This window comes from Pogonomyrmex barbatus, unplaced genomic scaffold (assembly GCF_055798465.1).
Source record: "Pogonomyrmex barbatus isolate J1 unplaced genomic scaffold, ASM5579846v1 scaffold8, whole genome shotgun sequence".
NCBI lineage: Eukaryota > Metazoa > Arthropoda > Insecta > Hymenoptera > Formicidae > Pogonomyrmex > Pogonomyrmex barbatus.
The window spans coordinates 1,585,365-1,612,387 of NW_028297182.1; the positions used below are offsets into that span (position 1 = coordinate 1,585,365).

Genomic DNA, 27,023 nt, shown 5'->3' on the forward strand with positions numbered 1-27,023 from the left:
AAATATTAAATTTAATGTTAATTAATATTAGTATGCACATGTACTGATTAACTTCAAATTGTGTTATCGTACAGCTCATGTTTTCCGATAATTGTATGGTAAGCAAAATCAATATTAATTCGATAATAATTAGTTGTATTAGTTATATAATTTTTACTCACTTCAGCTTATTAATGTAACATGGTAAAATCACACTATTATGATAAATAAATTAATTTACTAGAGTAATTGTCATAACGTGTTATTATTAATTGGTATGCTCAATTCATGCACCGCACTATTGTTTTATATTAAAGTTGCAACTACATAATAAACAATGAGACTCTTATTCCAGGAATGCTCGAGGAAATGTTTATGGATCATAAAGTGTAGAATTTTCTCCTGTTATAAGAAAAATAAAACATTAACGTATTCACTAGCATGTGCATGATAATGTCAAAGAGTGTTGGTTTGCATGAAAAAAAATCAACCATCATAATCAAGAGTAAAGCAACATAATTTCAAACTTTTTTAATGTCAAAAGGAATCGCTTGGTAGATTTCATGCGTGCTCAGAAATATCGCAAAAAATTTTTACGAGTAATAATAGGAGAGTAATATACGCGTAAATACTAAATTAACAAATGTATTATTAAAGCAGGACTGTATTAATACACGTCAATAGTGTGTTTCCTCGAAACGCAATAAGCATTTTTCATAAAGAACACTGAGCACGGAAGCGATGTCGCGTTTCCCGATGCTAACTTTATTGCCTTGGGGAGGAGGGAGGGGGGGGGGGGGGGAATGAACTACAATACAATTGCAATGGAAAGTTCCGTGAAAAGAGATTCCGCCGTGCACGAGTGGAAATAGAAACTGACGGGCGCTTCTTCATGGCGCGATTAAGAAGATTCGGCTTTTTTTTTCGAGAACGCTTCTTCAGCTCCGCTGATTGATCGTTGCGACGTCTGTCATTCTTACCCAACATTTTTTCTACTTTCTAATTCTCGCTGATGAATCGATCTTGCCTTCGAATCGGTCATTAACAAATCGCTTTCCAATTTAAAGCGAAAGATCGTGATGGTTGTTCGCTGATCGTTCGCATTGTTCTTTTTCCTGCTTGCTTCACGATGTACCTTTACCAAATCGAAGAAAGAAAAATCATCAAAGAAGATTGTTTTTTAAAAAGAAAAATACAATGTCACCCTTGCTTAAATAAAACGATTATGATAATAATTTAAAATCACGCGTAAAAAATTTCAAAGCTGATATGTATAAAGTTGCATGTTTTTATACAATAAATCAAAATGAAAATATTATAACTAACGCATTATCTTGTATTCCAATCAGCTGTACAAATATCATATCACCACGCATACGTCCAATAAAATCTCTCGAATAAATAACTCTTTGTTCGACGCAGCGATATACACTAATATCTGTATTATTTTCTACGCTTGGAAAATTTACGAATGTAAACGGAAATGGGAGTGCTATCTGAAACAATTAAAAGAATGGAAGAAAATGAAACGCAAATCTGTTAAAAAAAAATACTAAACCTAAAAATACTAAAAAAAAAATACTCGACCTACACGAACGACGTTCTTTTTCAAATGATGGATTCGTTCGTGTAAAACGCGAACGCGACATCAGCGCGGAACATCAGCTGGGAAACGGTGCGTTTTACGCGAGCGTTGCGAACAACGGGCGAATAACAACGGGCGGATTCGTTTCGTACGTACACAGATTTTCCGCGAGATACTCGTAACCGATGCGGGCCAGGCGGGCTTTTGCGATATCGATCGCGAAACCGAAACCGCGGCCGATATCGAAGCGCGCCGGCTCGAGAAAGCCTCTCATTTCTCGCGCGCCGGCGGATATTTACAGAAAAATACAGTCAGAATTCGTTCGACCGAGGGGGCGCGGGCCGGGGGTGCCACTTTCGAATTAGCATTTCAATTTGCCGCGCAGGTGTCCCGCGTATTGCAACCGCGAGTCAAACGAGGACAATCGAGCCGAGCCGAGCCGAGGCGAGCGGAGTCGAGTCGTCATCCGCCACCTGACATTTTCGATGCAAAGCCGATAGCGGAGCGGAGAAGCGTGACATTTACATACATACATACGTACATACATACATATATGTACATACATGGATACAGGTACCACCGGTACTCAGCAGCGGTGTTTGTATCGTGTTCGCGCTTCACGCTCCGACAATCCTCGATCGCTACTTTCGGCCGGATCGCATCTGATGAATCTCATCGAGTGAGCCGAATCAAATCGGCGACAGACAGATTCCGAGAATTTGCACCGAGAGGTCAAATTGCATCATTTGGAAAAGAAAAAGTTACATACGGTAGGTACGTATAACGAAAGTATAATTACTCGATCGTGATATATGGGAGTATTTTATCGCTACTTTAATTGAATTATTTGATCGATGTTTAGATAAGCATGAAAAATGTACGTTACGCCAATCGCGTTTCCGTTTTCACGAGTATACAGGGCAGATGATTTTCGGTATTTCCGGCATTACGAAATACGAACTCACCAACCAAATTTACGCCGACTTGAATCCCACTGATCCGCGTTAAATTTCGCCGACGTGGCGTTCAATAGTAACCTTGATATTTCGTTTGTTCATGACAGCACTTCGTTTATTTACCAATAACAAATCATCGAATGTTGCAAATTTGTATGTAATTACAACATGACGCATTAAAGGAATTCTTTCGTAACACGATCGGCCTCTTTCTATTTATTTAAGTATCATTCATCATATTATTGTTAAAATATCAATAGATTTTTAATTCGTTTTCAATGAAGTTTAAAATATTTCTGATATTCTAAAAAAGTTCATTTGAAATAAAAATAAAAATCTTAATCTAACTACTACGTCTTTTTTCTTAGTTTCCCTAATTTCTTATAATTATAATTAAATATAATTTTCAAAAATTTGTGTGCTTGTATGTATAAACGTTTATCCAAATAAAAATAGCTTTTAATTATTAGAAAATAAACTATTAGAAAAAATAGTTATTCACAAATAATTATTCTCACTATTTCAATATGCATAGAGTACATATTTATGAGAATATACTTAAGAATTCGTAAAGTCATAATAATCATAAAGAGATACATATTTTCTTTTTTCTCAAAATCAAATATTTCATCTTCTAGTCATACTTATTTTTCTCTGTCTTTCGCGATGGAATCATTTTTGCAAGCAAGAAGACGAGATTATTATCGTGGAACAAAATATTAAACTATTCTTTATCGTTCTTTATCATGCGTTCACTTTATGGACGATCGACGTTTATATCTCTCTATGGTAGTATCGTCGCTGTATAAAAGAGGAATGAACGAAATGATCGACGGTGAAATATACGACAAAATAAATGTTCGGGATATAAAACTTACCGAAGGTAGCCGCGAAATGACCGACCGGTCGTTTTAAATGTCTTTAAATCAACTTACGCAATAACAGAATGAAAGAGAGAGAGAGAGAGAGAGAGAGAGAGAGAGAGAGAAAGAGAGAGAAAGAGAGAAGCGTCCCGAGTCCTACATACGGTAACAAAAAATAAGGCACAAGCCCCATAGGCGTCGAGTCGTTTCGCGAGCGTTATAGCGGCGCGCAATTACTTTGATTGGCGGCCAATTATTACGATGTGGCTAGTTTACTTTAACGAAAAAAAAAATAATTATCAAAATGAACCTCCTGACGCGCCGTACGTTATTATCCCTATTGCACGCACGTGAGATTGGCAGGCATGCAGCTTTGGTAAATCGTCTCGGATTTGTTAATTATTAGCGTTGCCTTTTCCACTTAGATCTTTTCCACTTATCAAGCCGTGTCTGATAGATAAAAGCGAATTCCTAAGTTGACAGAGCGTAACACGAGAGAGGCGTCACAGCTCTACGATGTATTATTCGTGATTGTTAGTTAAGGGTTAGTTAAGGGGTTGACAGGGGAGATTATGGAGACTTCTGTCGTAAATGAAATTCTTTAATTAATTCTCATATTACAGCTAAGATACTGAAAGAATTGCAATATTTATAGAAAAAAATTGCCTATAAGATTTTTTTTTTTTTTTTTATAGAAAAAATCGCTCCTAATGCTAAAGAGCAATTTTTTCTAAGAAAAATAAAATGCAGACAATTTTATTTTTATTATAATATTTTAAGAATCCAATTACAAAATATGCAAAAAATATTCTTCTACGAGATAAAATATTAAACTCAAACGTGTATCTATATAGATAATTATTCAGATAAGAAATAGATAATCTTATTGGAGTTGGCCCATCACTCCTGTCAACCCTTAAGAAAATAAATGCGCTCGCTTTAGTTATTACCGAAGATTTAAATATTAATATAGATAGATACTTTCCTCTTTATGTATTATACAAAATGGTGAAATTTAAATCTGTTTTTTCCTCGAAATCGAACCTGTAAACGATAATTTTAATCTACCTCGTGATTCTCTCGCTACGTTCCTTTTCCTCTCGATCGAGAGATTCCTCGGGAACGGCTCGGCCTGAAAACTTGCAGTTTAGAAATCTGGTCACCTTAATCGCGATTTAAAGGAGACTTTCGAGAGACTCGGAGCAATAAGGAAAAGGTATCGTTCGTAACGGCTTGTTAAATGAAATATCGGGTGCGCGTTCACCTCGCGAGAGGCCGGAATCGGTTCTCCCGTATTTTCAACGGCACGTGCGGCTCATTATGGCGGCAGAACAACGGGCCTTCGTTACGAACAATACACGCCGCGATACCTCCTGTTATCGTTAAGCGGTCAGTACGGAGAACAGACGATTTTGCATTATTTCCAGTACTTTCGCGTGGAAAGACTCACCTTAGAGCTCGTTGTGTGGTCTTCATTCTCGGTTCCCGTTTTCCGCTTCAAATGGAATCTGCTGTCTTCTTTCTTCCTTTCTTGGCGCGATCGGTCTTCTCTCTCGATCTTTTTCACTCCGGTCTCAGCTGCTGTCCCGCCGATTCGTCTCGGACCGCGAAATTAAAACACCGGCGAGATGTGATTCGGTATGTCGGTTCGCGCGTGAACGTATTCACTTCGCTCGCGGCTGTTAGGTCTCGGAGACACGAGTTATCACTAGCGAAAGAAAGCAGAAGAATATCGGCGAAGATATATCCTCGCGCACTTGGATCACATCGGCATTTCACACGGCGAAGATCGCGAAAACCAAGCCACCAACGTGAGGAAGGTCACGCCTCCGGCCGTTTGATTTCTCGAGGTTTCCGGTATTCAGTAGTAACAACTCCGACGAAGTTGCGACAGAATGGAAGATATTGTTCCGGCGATTCCTTCGGAAATGCTCACGACGATCGACGATGCGGTGTCATCCTTCTCCTTTCAAACGGAGGCGGTCGACGATAGACGCCTTCACCGAGACATCGCCGAGGTGTAAAAGAGCGCCGCGAATTAGATCAGTGGGACTCGCGGACGGCCGAGAAACTTAGGTCGCGAGCGGCGAAAGGCTTCGCAACCCGTCCTCCTCTGTCTTCCTCTACCGTTCCCTCTTTCTCCCCGAGTTAATCTCCGATTCCGCGGAGCTCCTCCATTCGCGCCCTTTGTCCTCGCTGTTACTCCTAAGTTCCTTCCTAAGTTCCTTCCACCTATTATTAGTCCTTCCAGACAACTCTAATCTCCCAAATTCCTCTTTTGGATTTATCTTGGAATTATCTTCCTGATCGAGTAACTTAAATATCTTTCTCTCCTCCCTCCAGGATTCCTTTCAGGGATCCAGATTTCCTTTTCGGAGCGAAGACTGATCTTGCCGCATCGGCTTCCTCGCTCATTCTATCGACCGAGAATTCGCTGACGCTGACCACGGGATCACACGCATGTCCTCGCGCATCACTCGCGCGACCCGCGTTTACTCGACTCGAGTAACGCGCGCGCGCGCGCGCGCGCGGCAGCGGCAACGGCAATGGCGAGGGTGCGGACGGTCGGCGAGACGCGGGCGTCGTGCGCCGACGCGAGCATCGCGCTCATCCGCGAACGAGACGGGATCGCCGCTAACCCGCTTTTACGATCCGCTTCGACGATAAAACAAGTCGAGGTGCCCCACGCCTTCGATCCGCCCGGCGAACGTTCGAGTTCGTGCAGGCCGATCGGTGGTTGACTAGCCGCGTTACCGCCTTACCTGTTCCTTCCAGATCCGATCGGAGCCGAGGACTCCTAACACCTCGAAAAGAGGCCTGGCGCAGTTGGTATCAATGTAAAGGGAACACCTGTCGCCCTCCCTCGTAATCTCCGCGGGTGTTTTAAAAAAAAGTTCCAAATATGGCGGCGGATGCGAACGCGGCCGGTGTCCGTTGCGATCTGATCTGCTTCCTACAGCCGATTTGTCGCGCGACCGGTCGGGAATCGATTTTCGAAAATTGTCGTGCTGCTCGTTTTCTTCTTCCTCTTTCTTCACGCCGATCGCCGAAAATTCTTGTGTGCGTCGCGAAGCAGGTGGTGGAGGCGCTGGGGCAGTTTAGCGCCGTGGGGCAAGCCTCCACGCAGGCCTCTTCTGTTCCGTGGTACGTGTTGGAGTCCGGCGTGTACGCGCGTACGCGAAGACTGGTTTCACGAGAGGCTCCCCCGTGCCCGCGACCGGCCAGACTACTTCGCGGACGATAGCACGGGACCGTCGAGCGTCCGGGCTGTGAGCGCGAGCGAGACCCGGTGCAGGTTCGACGCGGCGCGCCGCGCCGCAAGAGGTGAGCAGAGGAGTGGCGGGGGCCGGCGCACGCCGGCGGAGAACACGGTGGGTCCCGTTCCACGGAAAGAGGCTTTATTCCACTGAGCGCGGGGAAGTACTGTTACTTAGACAGGGGCCGCAACGCAGCGCGCCGCGACGCGGCCCGGTAGGCGCGTGCGCGCGCGGCGCCTGATTTTCGCGAAACAAAAACAAAACAAGCGTCCACTTCGAATGCGAGTCCCTTCCGCGCGTTTCGAAACGTAAACGGAACGTAACGATGGAGGGACGTCCCCTTGCGATATTATTAACCGCGACAGGTGGCGTGGAGTACTCGTTGTGCCTACGACTCGAGTGACTTTCGACTCGACGATTCCCCTTTTGTCTCTCTCTCTCTCTCTCTCGTTCTCTCTGTCTGTCTCGCTCTTGCGCAGCACCGCGCGAAGCGTCAGAGCGAGAGGCGTTTAATTAAGAATTACGTCCGCGATCGTCGTAGCTGGACAATGCATCGTAGCCTTCCCTCCCGAGCGGAGAGAAAGCACGGGCGCGAGGGAGGAGTGGATGGTGGACGCGGCGCCACCACTGCGGTTCGTAAACAAACAGCGTCTCGCGCGGTGAGTGTTTTGGAGTAACCGCCGTTCGTTCTCACGTGTAATCCACGACGTTGCGTGCTCGGACGTGCTACGTATGCTCGCACGCACGCACGCACGCACGCACGCACGCATGCATGCATGCACGCAAGTACGCACGCACCTACGGTATACGCGCGCGCGAAAGGACACCCTCCCCCCGGGGGTTCTGACTCCGCCACCTGATTTACACCGAAAAGCATCCACGTGCGGATGGACGCGATTCAGCCGGCGCTCTCGCGTGTCCGCCGCTGCTTCGTCTCGACACGTTCTCGTTTCTCAAAGCACCGAGAGAGCGTCCTCACATGTGTGAGTCCACGCGCGTGTGCCTGGCCAAATATCTCTCTTTCTCTTTCCCTCTCCCCCTCCACACCACACGCCGACTGTCGCAAAGCGCGCGATACAATACGAAACGTATACACCGCTCGGCTGTCGCGGCTCGACTGGACGACCGACCACCTCCGCTCCGTTGCTCGTCGCGCTCACGCTCGTAGCGTGCGCGCCGGTGCCCCGTAACTTGTACTACCTCAAGTTAATCGGATAAAATAGGTGAGGAGAGGATTCCTGATCCGGATTAAATCGCGTGCACGAGAAAACTCATTTTATATTTTTCATTGATCCTTGATTGCTTGAAATAAATTTTAGAAAAAATTTAATACGTTTACCCCGTGTCGTGTATCTTGGATACAAAATATCAAATTGGAAATAATTAAAGTATGATTGTTTTTGAAGTTTATGTTTCCTTATTCAATTCGTTTCATATAAACACGCTAAAATCAATTGAATTAATGCATTAGGAAATATTACTTTTTCTTTTACATTCTGAAAATTAATATTTATTATTAAGTATCACTTCTAAAAATTTTCATATTACGTGTAAAATTACCTATGTCACATAATTTTTTAATTAATAAACAAATATATGTCAAGTGTGTATTATATTTTACAAGGAAATCAGAGCCAAATTATAAAATTCAGTTTAAAAAATTATATAATTAGTTTAAATATTTGAGTTTAATCTTTGAGTTTAATCTAAAAATTTGTATCAATAAACATAATCTTAAATTTTTAGATTGAAATCATATTTTTTATGCTTTAAACACAAAATATTATCAGTTGAAATAAATTTTTAAAACATCACTCGTTCGTAATACTTTGAATAAATCTGCGTCAAAATTTGAGACAAAATTCTACTTGCAATCTTATGTAAAACACAAGGCATATTTAAAAACAATAAAAAATACACATATATAAAAAATCAAAATATATCAAAAATACACATATATAAAAAGAAATGTACACATATGTAATATTAATGCGTATGTAATATTAACACCAGGATTATAAATTATAGGATTATAAATAAGATTTCACTCTGAGATTCGACGTGAATTACAGACATGCATTTTTTTGCAATTTTGGAATTACAAGTGTCAAAGATCCGTTGTTTCTTTATTGAGCGAGGAGAGATGCGCGTGTATGTACGCACCTGTGCGTGTTCTCGCGTAAACAGTAAAGTAGGCTGTGTACGCGTGTGCGCGAGAGCGTGAGGTGAGCGGGTGTAACCGGTTCCACCGATTTTTTCACGAAAAGTACTCGCGACGCTTTATAAAATTGCGCGTACCCTTTGTCGTCGTCGTCGTCGTCGTCGTCGTCTTCGTCGCGTCGTTGTCGTTGGACGTCACGTATGCGTGGTACATCGGGATGCTTAATGTGAACGTGTGCGATATTTCGACGCTCGTGATGATCAGAACGAGACTCGTGGTTATCTTCGCATTACCTCAGAGCGATAATGGCGCTCGGTAATCTTCTCAGAAAGACTGAGACGTCGTTTTCGTTTCAGCGAGAGCTTTTTAACGGCAAAGAATAAAAAGTTTTCATATTTGTATCGTTTATATATCATTGCGAATTTTTTTATATGTACGATATTTAAAAATTACATTAATTGGAAAACATACAGATTTTTTGATCGAATCTAAAGTGGATTTTATATTAAATTATAAAAATGTCTCACAACACCATTACTCGGATAAAATGTTGATGTTGACAAAGAGCTCAACTTTAAATAGAACTTGCAATTGAAAGTTTTAAATAAATAATTTTTAATATAAAATAACGAATATGAATGGATTGTAGCGATATTACTGTTAATTGAAAAAACGAATTTAATGAAACGTATTCGCTGATTGTAATATCATGCTTATCGTTAATTAGAATTTATATCCATATGTAAAAGCACATAGTGATATTTATCAATCGATGATAATTATAATTATCATTTATATATAAATCTTTAATTATATTTATTCCTGGTTTAAAATTTATAATTAATTATAATAATAAACGTAATTAATTATAAATCATTGTTTATAATCTTTTATAGTTAATAAATATAAAGCAAGAAAATTTTTTATAATAAAATTATTACCTTTTTTTATTAAAAATTTATATGTAAATTTATAATGAAAATTATAATGAAATTATAAAGCTACGAAAAGATAATTAATTGTTAATTAATTAATAATTAAACATACGATTAATCGCACTTTTATAAATTTGTCAAAATTGAATAAGACTATCGGAAAAAAATCTATTTTATATCACAATTTCTGTTTGATATTGTGATGATATTGGTTCAAGATATGGATTATCACAATCATTATATACTTCTTCATTTACAAATTAATAAAACTGAAATATATATGAAATGAGAGTCGAAATCGAATCTCAGTTAATTAAAAGTTGATCATTCATACGGAGCTGTACGTCAATGAACACGATCAATTGATATAAATTGAGTATAAATCAAATGATGACAAATTTAATTCTCCAAATTTAATAATCCATCCATGATTTTTGCTGTAAGCTCTTTTGAGTACTATTGACGTTAGCATAGTGCATCCATCGTTCTCGATTCGACTTTTTTATGTCGGTTCGACAAAAGACTTGCACGGTTCACAGAACTCTGAACGAATAACAGAGATTCGACGATAATCGATAAAAAAATTTTGTCATCGCGAATACAACAAACAAGAAGTTATATTTCGTTGCTCTTTAAAAAAGCTTAAAAAAAAGCTGAAAAATTTTATTCAAATTTTTTTTTAATTTTATTTAAAAATTATTTTTAAATTTTTATTCTCGGGCGAAACATTCAGAAATACATAGCATATACAGACATGACGTATGCAAAAGCGGCATGCGATGCTTTGATGCCGCATTTAATAAATTGAGTCGTTAAGGGTTTGGATGAGACGCATAACATACATAATCCATGATGACACCATCCATGATGGAACAGGATGGAGCTTGTTGCTTCCTCTGAAGAATAAAACGGCGCTCGCATTTCTCACACGTATTTGTATAAAATGTTATTCAGTAGCATTCTTAAATTAATTTAGTTAACTAAATGAAAGCCAAGCGATAAACATTATTCTGACATAGAACTTACGTGAAAGAAGTTTTTTTCAAAATCGCAATTGTATATAAAAATCCATGCGAAATTTTGATAAAAATTTTTATAACACGTTTCGGAAAATATTTTATCTTATTAATATATTTCTGCTAATCAACATACTTTAATGCTGCAATCTTTTTTTTAATTAATAAACTTGATTTGCCTTCACCAGTGGTTGGTAATACAGTGTGTATAAAAAAAAAATAAAATAAATGTAACAATTTGCTTTATGATGTTTGGTTATAATTGATACCATTTTATAGAAATAATTGTTATATTGTTGCGAGAAATATAAAAATTTTTCAATTTTAATAATTTCTCATGCACTAACGCCCTCCCATCAAGTATTACGGCCGAAGTAAGAAGCAGCAAGCAAGTTTAAATGATAATGAAAATAATAATATTATATTCATTTAGAAATTTTTCATTGCAAGCTAAAATAAACCTACCTAACACAATTTCTTTAAAAACCATATTGAATTTTGGAAGAATTTAAAAAATATTTCTTTCGTTATTCTTAAATCAATACATGTTCGTTATTATTATCAACAATCGGCCACTGAATCATATTTGATTAGAAATTTTGTTTAGGATATGTCTTTAACAATATTTCATGATTACTTGAATATAAACTCAATTTTTTTTAATTTAAGTGTATCGTACAACATATCTATGTTATTTAGATTATGGCATGTAGCAAAATATATTCATTCATGGCTTTTAGCGTGTACTGCCATCTGAAGATACAAAAGCAAACATAAAGTACGCGTTTGAAATCATGATGCTAAGAAAAGCGTATCGTATCAAAAATAAAACGAGAAATTTATAAAAATTTCAATGTTAATATGTTGCGAATTACATAATCATATAATTCAGGAAAATATCGATTTTTATTTAAATTGCAAAAAAACATACAAATATATAAAATATTTCTTAATTGAATTAAAAAAACGTACATATAAATTATTTTGTATTCGTGACAATCTGGGCGACCCCTGTCACTTCATATTCAAGCGCAAGTTTTGTACGGCAGCGATCATCTGACATTTTTGCAACTCCATCTTCTGTTCCTTCAGCTTAAGAAGCTGCTTTTGTAATTCCAACTCTTTATGTTTCGCGGCCATTCTTTCTTCATGCCGCCTTTCTTTATTCTTCTCGGCCAAAGCGTAGTACTTTCCTATTTCCTCAATAAATTTATCAAATGACAGGAATCGCTGATGATTAAACGTATCATTGTCCTTCTTGTTGATCGTGGACGCCAAAGAATCCTCGCGTTGCCGATCGCCAGGTGAGTTACCGTCCTGATTACAGTCGGACTTCGGCAAGATCAAAGGATACTTTGCCGATCCGCACGGCGGCTGCGGCTCGTTCGTTTCCAAATACATGTGCCTCGTTTCGTTGAAGATCTCGTCCAAGGCGGGCTTGTGCTCCCACTGTCCGTAGTGACGCATCCTGCCGGGTTTCTTTTGTCGCTCGCGAGACACGATATTCTTGTACTTGCGCTCGAGCACTCGCCATTTGTTTTCACACTTCTGCGGACTGAAGTAGAAGCCGTAGTTCTGCATCTCCAGCGATATCATTTCAAACATCTCTCGCAGACTCCTGATCTGCGTCGATTGCCCGACCATCGATCGGTACTTCTTGTATTGTCTGATCAGGCAGGTGGTAGCCTTGCTGGTCCACAGGTTCAACGCGCCCACGTCGACGCTCGACGGTATCGCGCTGGCGTTCTCCAAACTCGAAAAGCCGCTCTCGTGCTCCTCCTCGACATAGCATTGAAGGGTTGGCTCCACCTTGACTTCCATGTGACCATCGATGTTGTCCTCTATCGAAAAAAAAATTCAAAAAATTAAACACTCATGCACAGAACGGAAAACTACTCGAGGATTACTCAAGAACGTGTATTACCTACAATTAAAGTCAGTGAAAGTCATCAAAATAAGGCAATCAATACACGCCGCACAATTACGATAATTAAAAAGACTGTTACATGCAATATTTTATAGAATTATTCAAATCAAGATCTACGCGTTAAATTAAACACTCGATAACGTTTGTATTTTTCTCTTTTTATATTGATATATTACTGCGCGCGCAAATATCGCGCGCAAATATCGCGCGTTTTGTACGATTTGAATTTTCCCGCGTCACGATAGTCAACTGCGCTTTAATTTATTTATTAGGAGTGCATTCGGGGAGTTTGCTGTCAGTACTATTTAGCACTAATACTGTTTGGGGAATTTAATTAATTGATATCAGACACTCTCGTCACTATCAGTAGTGTTTTACGTCATAACTTCAGGTTATCAATGCTATCGCTTTCAAGATAGTGTAAAGGTAGCATTTACGAGTTCCACGAAGAGCGATAGTAAAGATCTTTTAATCAAATAATTGATATGAGCGGATCGATCTTTTAATTGGTCCATTATGACCTATTTCGAATAGCTTCGTACATTTTCGGGAAATGAAAAACAAGAAAAGAAAGAGACAGATAGACACATATTTTACACTAGTCTAACATAATTTTCTCATTATTCTCATGCATTCATGCGAGAAAAAGAATAAATGTTATTATCTCTTTCTATCCATCATTTTTGATCCACTTTGTCGCAATTTTGATTAAAGGATCTCTAAACGGTAGCAAGCGGTAGCACTATCTTGGCTTGGTGAACAGAATTGGTAGCGTTGATGGCGTGGTAGCAAGCTCCTCGAATGCACCCTAGCTGCACCCTATCTGTATTTTCGAAAAGGCGAGTCGACGACGAGGACGAGCGTGAAATTTTTCGAAAGGATCGTGCGAGTCCGTACCGTGTCCGAAACGATTTCCTTACCTTTCGGTTCCTTATTATCGGCCATGATCGTCCAGGCGAAAATCAGCGCGCCGACGATGTTGCGATCGTGCCGAGTAATCCGGTCGGAGTGCTATTCGTGGATGCTGGCTGCGCGTGGCTTTCGCGGGGGGCCGAAAAACCGAAGGAAACCAGTTCCAAACCGGTTTCGAGCTGGAAACTGGTTCCGTACGCGTCGCGAACTACCAATCGTGCTCGCCCACCCGTCGGTTTCGAAGCGAACAGCTGCGCCAGCGTACAGCGACTCACGCGACTCGTCGTCATCGAACATTTTGCACGAGTTTCGAACGCATTCCGAATCGGGTCCAGACACGCGACACACGTTCCGTTTTCGAGGGAGATCGCGCAGGAGGATCGCGGAGGATCGCGCGCGAAACGCACGCGTACCGGTTTGCGCGGAGCCGCAACGCGGAGAACGCCGTTTTTCACAAATGGAAACTTGTCGTCGGGTTAACTAGTTTTTTGAGGCGAGTCGCTTCGACGGGGATACTTTCTAGCAGAAGTCAGATCCGAGGAAAGACGCGACTCCACGAATGCACAGCTCCTCGAATCCTTGAATTGTACTTATCTGTATAATAGCCAGGTCGCGTTACTGACGGACACGTATATTTATCTTTAAACGTCACGTCGGACTATGGGCTTTAGATATCGCGTACCCGTTAAAATCTAGATTATCCCTTATCAGTGGAAAGTGAATACAGCGCAGATATGTGAGGCGATTCTTCTTTTAATTTTTATCAGCCAATATCCTCCTCCGTTATATAAATTCTACGTAGACTATCCTGAGTCGCGTAATACGAATGAATTATTTATCACAAAGATGCCCAAGTCTCACCTACGTATAATTTAAATATTAATTGCTAGTCCACCCCCGCGTTTTAAAAGTCTTTCACCTTCCCTCACGCATTCCTAACTTATATTCCTAATTTACATTCTAGACCTCGTCACAAATGAATTTCTCACCTATACGTACGCAAATTATATAATATCCTCGCATAAGAATCGCCTCGCCGCCGTGACGCAATCAAATGGGAATCATTACTTACGCTAAGTAGCGGCGCGCACGACGGAGATTCCTCGGCGTACAGGCGTACACAGGCAATTGAACAAGTATTTCGTACACCTCATATTTTTCGCCTCGTTGCAAAATCTGCAGTTGTATATCGATACTTTCGTTCCGGCTGAGCCGCGCGATCGCCCGGAATGCGCGCTAACGAGTTCTTTACGGGCGCAAAACGATTTTGCCGCGTTCGGAAAACGCATATTATATACATATATATATATATATATATATATATATATATATAATAGTATATATATATATAATAGTATATATATAATATATATATATAAAATAGTATATATATTACTATACATATATTACTATACATATATATTACTATTATATATATATATATATAATAGTAATATATATATATATATTATATATATATTAATATATATATATATATATATATATATATATATATATACTTGCGGCATAGGCGATTTACGGATACGTGACGTACGGATGTGTAAGAACGCCGCGTACCGTTTCGCGGTTTATGACAACTTTTATGTCATGTCGTGGAACGGAGATAGCGGGATTCCGGGAGCACCGATGCAGCCACCGGAGTAGCGAAGATGTAACGTCGAGCATACATCTGCCGAACCATAACTCTATCGAGCGATTTCAATCGGATGATCGGATTTCCAATTTATTTATCAATTGTAGGACGGTCGATCGAATTTATTTTAAACTTACCTTATATAACTCGCAAAAATTTTCGATGAGCTCGTTTATGACTTTATGTACCGTATTTTTCGATTTTATATTTTAATATATTTAATTTAAAATGTTCGCAAAGACTTGCTCATGACCTCGTATTTTTTTGATATATCTATTTTCAAGATGTACTTTTATATATTTAATTTAATATGTATTTTACATGAGCCTCCATCTCCGATTCTTCTCTATAAATGTCTTTTCGTGTTACGTAAGCAGAGTTGTATCGTAACGAATTCTGTAACGTAAATTAGAGATCGTTTGATCGTTTGGGCTCTACAACTTAATGTTGAGCGAAATTTTCTAAATGATACGCAACGCTTGCGATAACGCGCCGCTCAACGCTTCTGGCGCGATGTGATTTAATACCAGAAAACGCGTAATCGTATTCTTATTCGTGTAATTGCGACGCAACCCGTTACGTTTTCCTGCGCAATCGTAACGAGACCGCGAATATAAGGCTCATGCGAAAGTCTTTCGACGGTGTAACGCGGGCGATCGCATCACGCAAGAGGGATAATCGTGGCCGATGTAACGACCAGCCGTAGATAATCACGTTGCCGTCAAGACGAAACCTTTCACCGTTCTTATCGATAATTATGCGCTCCTTTAACATCCCTCGGACAATTGCCAAACTGAATACGGAACTGGAATAAGGAAGGGAGCGACGTGACGTTAACGTCGACAGTAAAGCACTTTATAGCTACCGAGAGCACAAAGCATATCGCCATATTGTAGCCGCCATAATGAGAGCCAAACGCGCTTGTCTAACATTAACCGAGGTAGCTCTGTACAAAAACTCATATTTAACTAACGAAAAAATTAAACTTAAATATTAATGGCGATAATAATTAAATAAGAGGAATGAGTTTTTTTCTTAAATTTTTTTCGAAGAAAGAACGAATTCCAAAACGAAGAATTTCACTGTATATGAATGTTTGTAATATTTGGAAAACAATAAGTAAACAAATTAAATCGCTTCTCTCTCTCTCTCTCTCTCTCTCTCTCTCTCATCTTGTATTTTATTTTACATACATTATATTTAATATTTTACTTTTAAAAGCGCTTGTTTTAAGTTTGTTTCAAAGCTTTGCGTAATGATTTGCACAGGATTTTTTCCAGATGTAATTTTAATCGCTTTAATCGAGAAGAATAAAGTGTAATCGCAATTTGGCCCGCAGATTTAGACTCCAGTCGACGACATTGCGTTGTTACGCGACCATGGAAAGGCATCGATATACAAAGGCTACATGCCGATTTACTTTCCCTTCGAGGATATCGAATACCTTTCGAGCTTCAAACAAGCGTCGAACATTCCACGACAATTTTAATGCTCGCTCGTATATTACACGTCAGAACAAACGCCAGAAACCAAGGACGGGAATTGTGCGAGAAAGGACACTGCTGTACCATGCTTTTCGATAATAAATTAATTATTAATTATTAAATTTAAATTTATACTCGACATTACTTCCAAGTGCAAAACTGAAACAGAGTAGGATCTCGTAAACACGTGAGAGCGGAATAATAAGTACATTCAGTATCAATAGACACGGAGAAAGATGTTGACAAATTTGTACACGTCAGATCATAAATGAAGAAAGAATTAGAACATGAAGTTGCACGCATGTCGAGACATGCCCGAGGCGCATGATATGTATCTAAATGTTCTGGCATTATGACTATTAAATATTTAATGATGATTTGACAATAATTAATTTGACTTGTACATTATAGCAATAAGATATAACAAAATGAAATCAAACATTTTATTATTATTATTATTATTATTATTATTATTATTATTATTATTATTATTATTATTATTATTATTATTATTATTATTATTATTATTATTATTATTATTATTATTATTATTATTATTATTATTATTATTATTACTGTTGTTATTGAGGTATTAATGACTTCGTACATGCGAGTACACATGCTTTCCACAGTATTTATCGAGAACTCAAAGAGCAATACGTCACGATCTTTATCTCGCCGTGTATTCTTGCAGTGCGTAATGCACGGCGCACGGACGTTGCGCGCGCGCGCGCGCGCGCGCGTGTGTGTGTGTGTGTGTGTGTGTGTGAGTGCATTACTGCAGATAGACTTTGTCGTGATTGCGAGTGCCGCGAGCGCAGGAAGCGGGCCATTTCGCGAGTCGTCTAGAGCAGAGCGCATGTAAATTATGGAAGGGACGGCATAATAACGCCTACGAGGGAGTGTAACGTCCATTTCGCGATGGGTGCGGAGATTGGATCGGGAAGGACGTAGAACAAACGCGTCATAATGAGACAAGTTGGGAGGATAAGAGATGAGACGAGGCGATCGACACGATCGTCATTAATGAAAGCTAATTCGGCAATCAAAAATCGTGGAAGCGACACTTTGCGTCGCAGTAATCAAGTTTTTCAGATCGTGAAGGTTCGCTTCTCGCGCGAGACGCGCCGTTCCGCAGATTGTCCGCGGATTTTTTTCAAATCGTCGCGGAGCGAATTTGCGCGCAGATCGAGGCGTATTCGAGAGGCACGTTTCGCATTTCTAATTACTCGCGCGTCGTGACTGTGGGTTACTTGATAATAATTTCCCAGTAATTAATGGAGTTATTAACTATGTGTACTAATTGAAACGTCAGTCGAGAGATATGTGTAACAGAAATAATATTCTCATTTATCAAACAAGATAAATCATTCAACTGGTCTGCCAATCGATCATTCGCTGAGAGAAGTGAACAACTTCGTTCACTTACGAAGACGCGAGGAAACGTCTAGATTACAAAAATCCGTTTAGCGTATGTACACCGTCGACGTAACGACGAATCAACCCTTAAAACCGCGGAGAGTTCTCACCACGGCAACCCTATGCTTCGATTTTCTGCGTTCGCGAGTCATGTGCTCGATACGAGCGCCTCCGTCGTCTGTTGGAGTGACATTACGGAGTGGAGTCGAACGCGGCGGGAGAGCGTCAAAGAGGGAACGAGCGAGCGAGCGAGCGAGAGAGAAGAGGAGAGGAAAAAAGACAGTACGTGAAAGAAAGGAGGGGTGATTCGGTGCGCGCGCGCGCGCACGTTCACGCTCCAGCACATAAAATACGCACTAACACATCAATGTAACACACACCGCATACACACACGCGTGCATATATACAAGAGTGAAAAGAGAGAGGAAGGAGGGCTGTTATCTGCGCGCGCGCGCGCAAGAGAAAGAGAGAGAGAGAGAGAGAGAGGGGCGATCGCCGGCGATCGTGATGGCGGGATCGCGGGGCAGATGGGAGCGCGAGACAGGCGCGTTCGCCTTTCGACTTTGCGAGAGGTTTCGTACACACACAAACACACACACACACACCACGGCAGATGCACGCACGCGCACACGCGCGCGCGCGCGCGAGCGAGAGAGAACGACAAGGCAGGCAGGCAGGCCAGATACTTTCGATTTCGTCGAGTGGGCCGGCTCTCGCGCGATACCCGCCGTGGCTCCGTCGCACTCCAGGAGGCGGACGTGCCAGTCATCGGCGCGTTAGAGCAGCGGTCGTATATTTATCGCTATTCTCGTGACAGTCCGCAGCGACGCGATATCACGATATTCGTGCTGTGTGTCGATCGTCGAGGCCAGTGCCGTGCGCGCGTGTGCGACGTGTTTGTTGTGTGTATGTGTGTACGCGCGCGTATGTGTCTGGTCGCGTTGCGGTGCACAGGTGCGGGCTACGCGGATTCACGTCAATCGCTCGCGGCAACGCGGTGCGGATCGGTCGCGAGAGCGGCAGGTGGACGCGCGCGGTAAACGCTCTCGCGAGATAGAAGCACGATAGAAAGAGAGAGGGAGAGAGAGAGAGAGAGAGAGAGAGAGAGTGAAAGAGAAAAAGAGAAAGAGAAACGCGCAGTGCCGCTCTCGCTGGAAGCGGAGAGGAGGAGAGAATGGAGAGACTATCGATTTTCGCGTAGAACCAACGGGAGCTCTTTCTTGCGGCGGATCAACGGAGAGAACTCGGGATAGAACCCGAAAGTATGTAGATATCCGTCCGGAGAGTACGGACGGGGCAGAACGGATCGTACTCTCGCCGCATCTCCGTCTCTGTATACATCTTCCCTCCCAAATCGTGTGTGTTCCACGCGCGTGCTCGACCGTATGCTTTCGGCGCGTGTCTCGAGGCGGTCATCGATTTTCCGGCGATCGTGTGCGGCCGGTGCGAGTCGTCGCCGGTAGGAATCGGGCAAAGTACCGGGAGTACCTAGGATGAAGGGGCGGAGCAGTCGCACGGTCGAACGAAACGCGTGAGGATAACGCACGTACGTTACGTACATGCGTCGTGCGTACGTGCGTGCGTACGTACGCACGTACGTGCGGTGTCGCGCCGCGTAGAAGCGGCGAGGAAACCCGTGCGGTGAGAACGAGAGAGAAAGCGAGAGAAAAAGCCAGAGTGAGAAAGAGCCAGTGTGACGGCGCGCGTCCAACATGGCCACCGCCGGCAGCAACGCGACGGCGAATGCCGGCAACGAGGCGAACAGCAGCAGCGGTAGCAGCAGCAGCAGCAATAATGTGCCACAATGGAAGCGCGACCTGATACAGCGTCGCCGTCAGCAGAGCAAGGTCCTCGCGAACAACGGCGCGAGCGTGAAGCTATGCAGCGCGGTGATAGGCACGTCGTCGGTGACGTCAGCGAGTGCGACGGACGTCGCCGCCACCGAGGAAAGTGCGGTTGCGGTTCAGGAACATTGCACGGTCGCCGGTGTGATTCGCGCGGCACGCGGAACGACGAGCGAGGGCGAGGGTACCGCGCCGGTCTGCGGTGCTGGTGGTAGTGGTGGCGCGCCGCTCTCCTCCCCCTCTTTGTATCAGGCGAGAAGGCCGCCGACCGGTGGCGCCACCACCGCTCTCGTCGCCGGCGGAGCAACAACGGTGGCGGCAACGGTCGCCGACTTCGCGTCGTCGTCGCCAGTCGCGTACAACATGCGTCTCGAGGCGGACCTGTCGCTCTGCTCGGACGCGGAGGATGTTGTGAACGGCACGCCGGCCAAGTTCGCGGACGCCCCCTCGTCGGAACGGAAATCGTTGGAGTACACCGGTACGGACGAGAGCGAGGAGGCGGCGCCGAAGACGCCGGACGGCAAGCCGCCGAGAGCGAGCGCGAGGACGAACGAGATGAACGAGACGAACGAGATTGGTAACAACGCGTCGTCGCAACGCGATGAGATTCGCACCGTCTTGGCCGGGAGACGCGGCAAGGAGATGTTCCAGCTTGGCGGTAACCTGAGAGCGAACCTCTCGCGTGTCGCCCCGCCGAGTCGCGTCTCTAGCGAGGATGCGGAGAGCGACAGTTCCGAGGAGCTGCAGTACGGACCGGGGATCGTCAACAAGCTCAAATGCAAGTACCTTAACCTCACTCTGCGCGAAACGAACAAGAGCCGCGCGTCCGTACAGCGGTTCCGGCGGGCGGCCAGTCTCGAGGATCTGCTGGACCGAGACGACGACGAGGCGTCCAGTCACGAGAAGACCACCACTAGCAGGAAGTACACGAAGCGGAGCGGCGGGGGCGGGGGTGGTGGCAGTGGCGGCGGCAGCGGTGTCGTCATCGCTTCGAAAAGCGACAGGTATCGGAACGCCTCCCGGGGCAACGACTCGATGAAGCGGGCGCGCAGCGTCGAGACCTTGATGAGATACAACAGCGTGACGGCGGACGAGGCGACGAGCGCGCGCCAGGTTCCGGTTGCACGACCAGCGACGAACGGCATTCGCCAGGAACCGGTCAACGACCACATCATACTCGTGGACCGCACATCCGTGAAGATCGAGAGTCGCCTAGGCGAGCTCGATCGACCTAAGCCGGTCAACAAGCCCAAGAGGATCAAGCCGGTTCTGGCGGAAACGGAACGACCGCCGCCGGATCTAGTCAAGACCACGATGAGGATCTTTGAGAACTCCGCGAGGAAGCTGAAGCCCAAGGGCGAGGTGGCCGCGAAGGTCGCTACCTTCAAGACCATCAACGACACGTTCAAGGCACAGACGCAGAAAAAGCTGGTGCAGAAACCGCCGTTGCAGCCGAAGCCATTCGTCAACGGCGGGACGCGTCCCGCAGTCCCCGGTTCCCCGAAGAAGATCGTACTGCCGCACAAGCCGACCGCGGAGCTGATCGAAACGCAGGATGGCAAAGAGGAGTATCACATAGACGGAGTTATCACGGAGCCGATCGCGCAATCGGTATCCTCGGTAGTGAGCAAATTCCAGCAGATCGAAAAGTCACACTCACCCTCCCCGTCGCCGGAACCCTCGGCTTACAAGCTGAAATTCTCCCCAGCGAACAGCCCGGAACCACCGCAGACGTACAAGTCCAAGTCCGCCGCTCTGGAGATCGCCGTCAAGTCGCCACCCGTAACACCGGTGCTCTCGCCGAGGATCCTGTCGCCGAGACTGCAGAGCCCAACGTCGCCTGTCAAGGACAGACAGAGTCCGTCCTCTCCCGTTAAAGACGCGATTCGCATTCAGATTCCGCATTCAGGTCCGCTTCATAAACCACCACTCCCGAGTCCGGTCCGGAGTGGCGAATCCACGAAGACGGAGTCGGAATCGTCCAAGGTTATTCGTCCGCAGATCGAGAAGGAGATTCCGAGAACGAGCGTCGAGTGTCCTCCGCAGACCCGCCTTCCAGAATTGTTTGTCAACAACGTGGAATGGAAAGAAGACGTGAAATCGAACCGCATTACGTTCAACGATGGAGAGAAGAATGTCGACGAGGAGATCGTAGACGGGCCGAGAACCATTTCCAAGGCCGCCCTGGACAACATCAGCAAGGCCGGCACGACGATGCAGTTCAACTTCGACGACAAGTCCATGGGTGACAAGAGTTATCTACCTGGTTTGAAGCAAAACGGACAAAAATCGGTGGACGAGTCGATGCCAGAGGAGGAGGAGGAGGAGGAGGAGCAGGAGGACGAGGAGGACAGGAGCAAGGTGAGTGCACCTGCCAGCGTCACAACGGACTCCAAAGCGATGTCAAGATTGCAAGAAAGGCTCGAGGCTGAAAAGGTGGAGAACGACAATAGGGACGTCGTCGGGGAGAAGCTGATCGCGCCGGAAAATAAACTTATCGGGGCCATCTGCAGCTTGGGCCTGATCAAGACCGCGACAACGACAATCTCGTCGTCGTCGTCGTCGTCGTCGTCGTCGTCGTCGTCGGCGGCGGCGGTGACGTATTCGCAGGGCAACAACGAGGCGAAGACGATACGATGCCAGCAAAAGAGCGAATTCTCACCACCGCAGAAACAAATCGGCATCATACGACCGCTCGTCTCCACGAAGACACAGCATCCGCAGCAGAATCTGAGCAACCGCGAGCTCGAGAAGAATCTGATCAATCGGGTCAAGAGCATCGAGCAGCCGACCAAAGTGGTGGTGAGCCTGAAGAGTGCCGACGAGATACAACCTGCGAAAAAGACGAGTGCCGGGGGCGGTGGCGGCGGTCTTTGGGACACGAAGCCATGGAATCAGCAGAACAACACGATGGTATTCAACTTCAGCAACCGAAAGGACGTACCGGATTACATAGAGAACGACGGCCTTATCATCAGGAGAAAGCGGGAGAAGCCGAAGGTGAGTCACTAATTGCATTCCTCTTGAAAAATGCAAAAAGTACCGGGAATTCGTTCGAGCTATAACGTCGAAACTGTGGTAATAATTGACACAAGTTTTACCGCGAAGAAACTTCTGGAGTCTTCTTTCCAGTAAAACTCAGTGCAATTATATTATATTTGTTTATAAGTACAAATTAGAGAAGAATGTTTGAAATGTAACTGCAAAAGAGATATTTAGAAAATCGATCATTTTTCTTCAGCTTATAAAAAAAAAAAAAATACAAAATTAAGTTTGTATTCAATAATAAATTTTATTTAACAAGTAAATAAATTTTAAAATTCGCACCGATTTTTAAAATGAAGCGAATGTCTTATTGAAGAAATTATTAATTATAAAAAAATAATTATAATATTTGTATGTTTATATTTTATATTTTCAAACGAGATTATTTTTTTCAAAGTAGACATATTTTCTAGAAATATGTAAAAACTTATATATTTTTTTACAAATCTAATTAGCTTACTTTTTTTTTTTACGTGTCACATAAACATGAATTTTCTTAATGAAAAAGTTGGTCTATAAATAATTTATATGACATATTAATTATTTCACGATATTATAATCACGACATTGAATCGTAAAACTATTAAAACGTATTATGTATATAACATTCTTGTGATGATTACAGGCAGCGATAACTTTATTGAAAAAAAAAAAAAAAAAAAAAAAAACAGATATTCCATGAACCAAGGCAATTAGTGTAAGCTAACGAAACACGGCAGCAAATAATTTACCGCAAAGAGATACTTGCGAGGTTTTTTTTTTTTTCTCTCATTTAGCTTCTTGCGTCTATGAGAGAACCGCGTATTCATTAAACCGAATTTTCATTAAATAGCACGTTGCGCCGCCACAAAGGAAGATGCGACGATCGATATAGTTCAATAACAACCTGGTGCCGGCAACTTTCTTTTCGCGCGCGTAAGATAGTCGGCTATTTCACTTTCTTTAATACGCCGGACAGAAGTGTTGCTCGACAAAGGCGACGTTTTGCACCAATAACAACAGCTGTGGAATTCCAATTAACTCTAAATATTCCAAACACGTTTCGCTTCGCGTATACAGGGTGTCGCTGATGTTCCGCGACTTCTACCATATTGGATATTCTGGAATGTTTCTCTTCAGAGCTCTTCTCATTTCTTACTTTTGTGTCAAGTATTATACATTAATATCATGATTTATTCGAGAGGATTTTTCACGAATTAAATAAATTTTAATGACTCACGATGATGACTCGTCGTTAGATCTCGAGACTAAACTGCGATGGAAAATTTTTTTAGTTAGTAGGCCGATCTCCCGAAGATTAATTAAACGATTAACTTTGACGAATGATAAAAGTTGTGAAAGGATCCGATCTTCAAGTTAATCAAGAGATAGTTGAAAGGTAACGCGAGAAAATCGCGTGACATCCTGTATATACTCCGTGACTTATTCGTCCTCGATTTTCTATCTCGCTTCCACACTCGTATTGCGCATCGAGCTGACGCGGGTTGCGAGAATTCTCGTTAAACCGTTGTACGACATGTGTAACGGTGTCGTCGCGGAGTTCTAAACCGAATGGAATATCGATCGCCCCTAAATAGATGCTAAATTAAATATCGCGCTGACGCTTCGAGACGCTAACTCGTCAATCAAGTCATCACCGACGAGTTGTAGACACTGTTGGATTTATCGCGGCGGTTGTCCCCGGAATGAGAAAAACAATCTTCTTATTTTACGCCGCTTACTCATAAGTTGAAGAAACATCAGCAAGAGAGTTGACGGAACGAAATCTGTTTATTTACATTTAACTGTATCACTCGGCACTGCTTGGGAAAACAACATCATTACTCGCCGATTATCATAGATAAGATTTAATATTTCATAACGCATAAAAGTTATATTAACTCGATCTCTTATTTTTTTCTTAATGTGGTGATTTTGATTAAATTTTACTTAACAAATTATGTTTCAAATCATTGTAACTAATTTTTTTTTTTTAATATTTCTGTACTTTTCATAAGGTGGTAAAGAAATAAGTGAGAACTTACACTTACATAATTATTGCAAAAAAATAAATCCCGGGATACTGGGATCCCCATTATTTAACATAAGTTGACACAAATGTCATTCCATTTTTCTTGATATATTCAATCAATAACATAAATAAGGAAAACGATTATGTTAATAAATGGAGAGGATTTTTCATTTTACACAAGCGGCGTGAAATATTGCGCCTTTTTGCGCCGTCGTTTAACGAAATACAAAAAGTTGGAGTGCCGCCGACAGTGTGAGAGTCCGACGACTCGATCAGATATCAATGCAGCATTGTATTCGCCTTCGGATAACCGCGGATGCCAACCGCGGAATTAACAAGCGTGTTACTTTGCGCGTGCTGCGCAAAGTAAAACGTTCCGAAATCGCGCGGCGCTTTCTAAAGCGTTCGAGCGCCTCTGCCTCGCTCGAAACGCCACATACTCCATTTCCAGCCTTCTCGTAAAACGCATCATCGCGTCCTCGCGACGGAACCGCGAAGTGAAACCGAAGGCGTTCCGAAGACATTCAGCGGAAAATGGGAGAAATTAGGCACACGACTCCGCCGCGGCTCGCGGTCGCGATAGTTACTTTCTCGTATTAGATAATCCGGAAGTGGGAATCTGCGTCTTCGGGCAGAGCGGCGATTATCCCTCACGCTAATCGGAGGATCCCGATTACGTTATTAAATGCGTGCCTAAAACTTGTTACGGTGCCCGACAATCGCGTCTCTCACGCGATATAGAGTCGCGATATGTTTCACCATTCAATTAATACTTCTCGGACGTATCCTGCTTTCCGCCTGCAAATTTACGGATTTCGTCACGCCTCAGTAACGTCACGACAGAGTCTGAGCTTTTCTTTTTTTTTTTCTTTTTTTTTCTTCTTTTTTCTTCTTTTTTTTCAGACGAACGCGTCATCGAATATATTTGCATTGCAAAACATTGGATGGTCCGGATTTAAACCTTTGTTTCCCCCCCCCCCCCCCCCCGGTGAAGTGTGTTTCACAGAATAATGACGAAAGCAGCTTCGTCAATAAATTTTCGATAAAATCCCTGATCGTATCGTTTGCCACTTGTTGATTCGCTTTGTCTTTAATCAGAAATATACTTTTATCGGCAAATCGCACACATTGTTGTTTTAAATTAGTATGCAAAATTATTCTCAGTCTTTTTGAGAATGTTATTGTTTTATTCTCTTTAACAAACTTGGAATTTATTCAATTGATTATATATATATAAAGTAAATGTATGTAATGCTATATTTATTTAGTCCTATACTTAAAAAATTAATAATACTTAATAAAGTATTCTAGGTAAAAAAATTTTTATTCATATATAATTAGTATAATCAATATGTGTATAATTTATTTATACTTATACAAGGTTATACAGTTATACAGGGAATGTCGTCTCCAATGAATACTTTCTCCTAATTACCGATACCGGAGGCTAAATTAAGAATTACATCTTTCCTTGACAAGGAATTTAATTAAAAATTAAAAAATTTTTATTATTAATTAAAAATAGAATAAATTAAAATAATATAAATATTTCGAAATAAGGTGACACAATTAAATAAATTTTCTTTCTGTTTAGCTCTTCACTTACAAGAACGATATTGAAAATTACATTATCTTTACATTTAGCCTATAATAACGAATACACAAGTCAGTTTAAAGTATTACGAAATTGCAGTAGAGAAAAAGCAACTTTAGTATTTGGCAATGACAAACATGGTTGGAGTTAGAACCGTTGCTCTTGTCTCCCGGATACGATTCGCATTATTTAATATTCATTTTATGAAATGATATCTCTGCCTTATCTAATGGGCGCGCAATGATATCCTTCTAAACAACGTTGCGGACAAAGGAACATGTACACAAAGCGTAGGTCGCTGCTTAGAAGCTACGAGTGCTTCCTCGTGCCGTGAATTGCACATAATTTTCATATTTTATTCGCGAAACTGCTTCTGCTCCA

The 27,023-nt window shown here is 42.5% G+C and overlaps 3 protein-coding genes across 5 annotated transcripts in view; 1 reads left to right on the forward strand and 2 right to left on the reverse strand.

Annotated features, from left to right (window-relative positions):
* The window catches only part of LOC105425515 (uncharacterized), a 141,800-nt gene extending 134,036 nt beyond the window's left edge, over positions 1–7,764 (reverse strand). The window contains exons 1-2 of one of the 2 annotated variants that reach the window (XM_089084216.1): positions 6,146–7,764; positions 4,834–5,799 (exon numbers count right to left, since the gene is read on the reverse strand). In XM_089084216.1, the coding sequence (XP_088940342.1) occupies positions 4,834–4,859 (26 nt within the window). In that variant the 5' untranslated portion in view covers positions 4,860–5,799; positions 6,146–7,764. Of the gene's footprint in view, positions 1–4,833 lie in introns of both variants that reach the window. The other variant, XM_089084217.1, reaches the window with a different exon arrangement.
* Positions 7,765–11,639: 3,875 nt separating this feature from the next.
* LOC105425514 (uncharacterized) lies at positions 11,640–14,846 on the reverse strand. 2 transcript variants are annotated; one of them, XM_011636325.3, is made up of 3 exons: positions 14,664–14,845; positions 13,600–14,161; positions 11,640–12,593 (listed from the first exon to the last, which is right to left on the reverse strand). In XM_011636325.3, the coding sequence occupies exons 2-3, from the start codon at positions 13,622–13,624 to the stop codon at positions 11,767–11,769; spliced, it is 852 nt and encodes a 283-aa protein (XP_011634627.2). In that variant the 5' UTR covers positions 13,625–14,161; positions 14,664–14,845; the 3' UTR covers positions 11,640–11,766. The 2 variants fall into 2 exon arrangements, with proteins under 2 accessions (XP_011634627.2, XP_088940070.1); XM_089083944.1 differs by lacking the exon at positions 13,600–14,161 and having other exon boundaries at positions 14,664–14,846.
* A 2,694-nt stretch (positions 14,847–17,540) lies between these two features.
* Positions 17,541–27,023, forward strand: part of bif (protein phosphatase 1-binding protein bifocal) — a 40,769-nt gene continuing 31,286 nt past the window's right edge. The window contains exon 1 of the mRNA XM_011636364.3: positions 17,541–22,992. Within this exon, the coding sequence (XP_011634666.2) occupies positions 19,861–22,992 (3,132 nt within the window). The 5' untranslated portion in view covers positions 17,541–19,860. The remainder of the gene's footprint in view (positions 22,993–27,023) is intronic.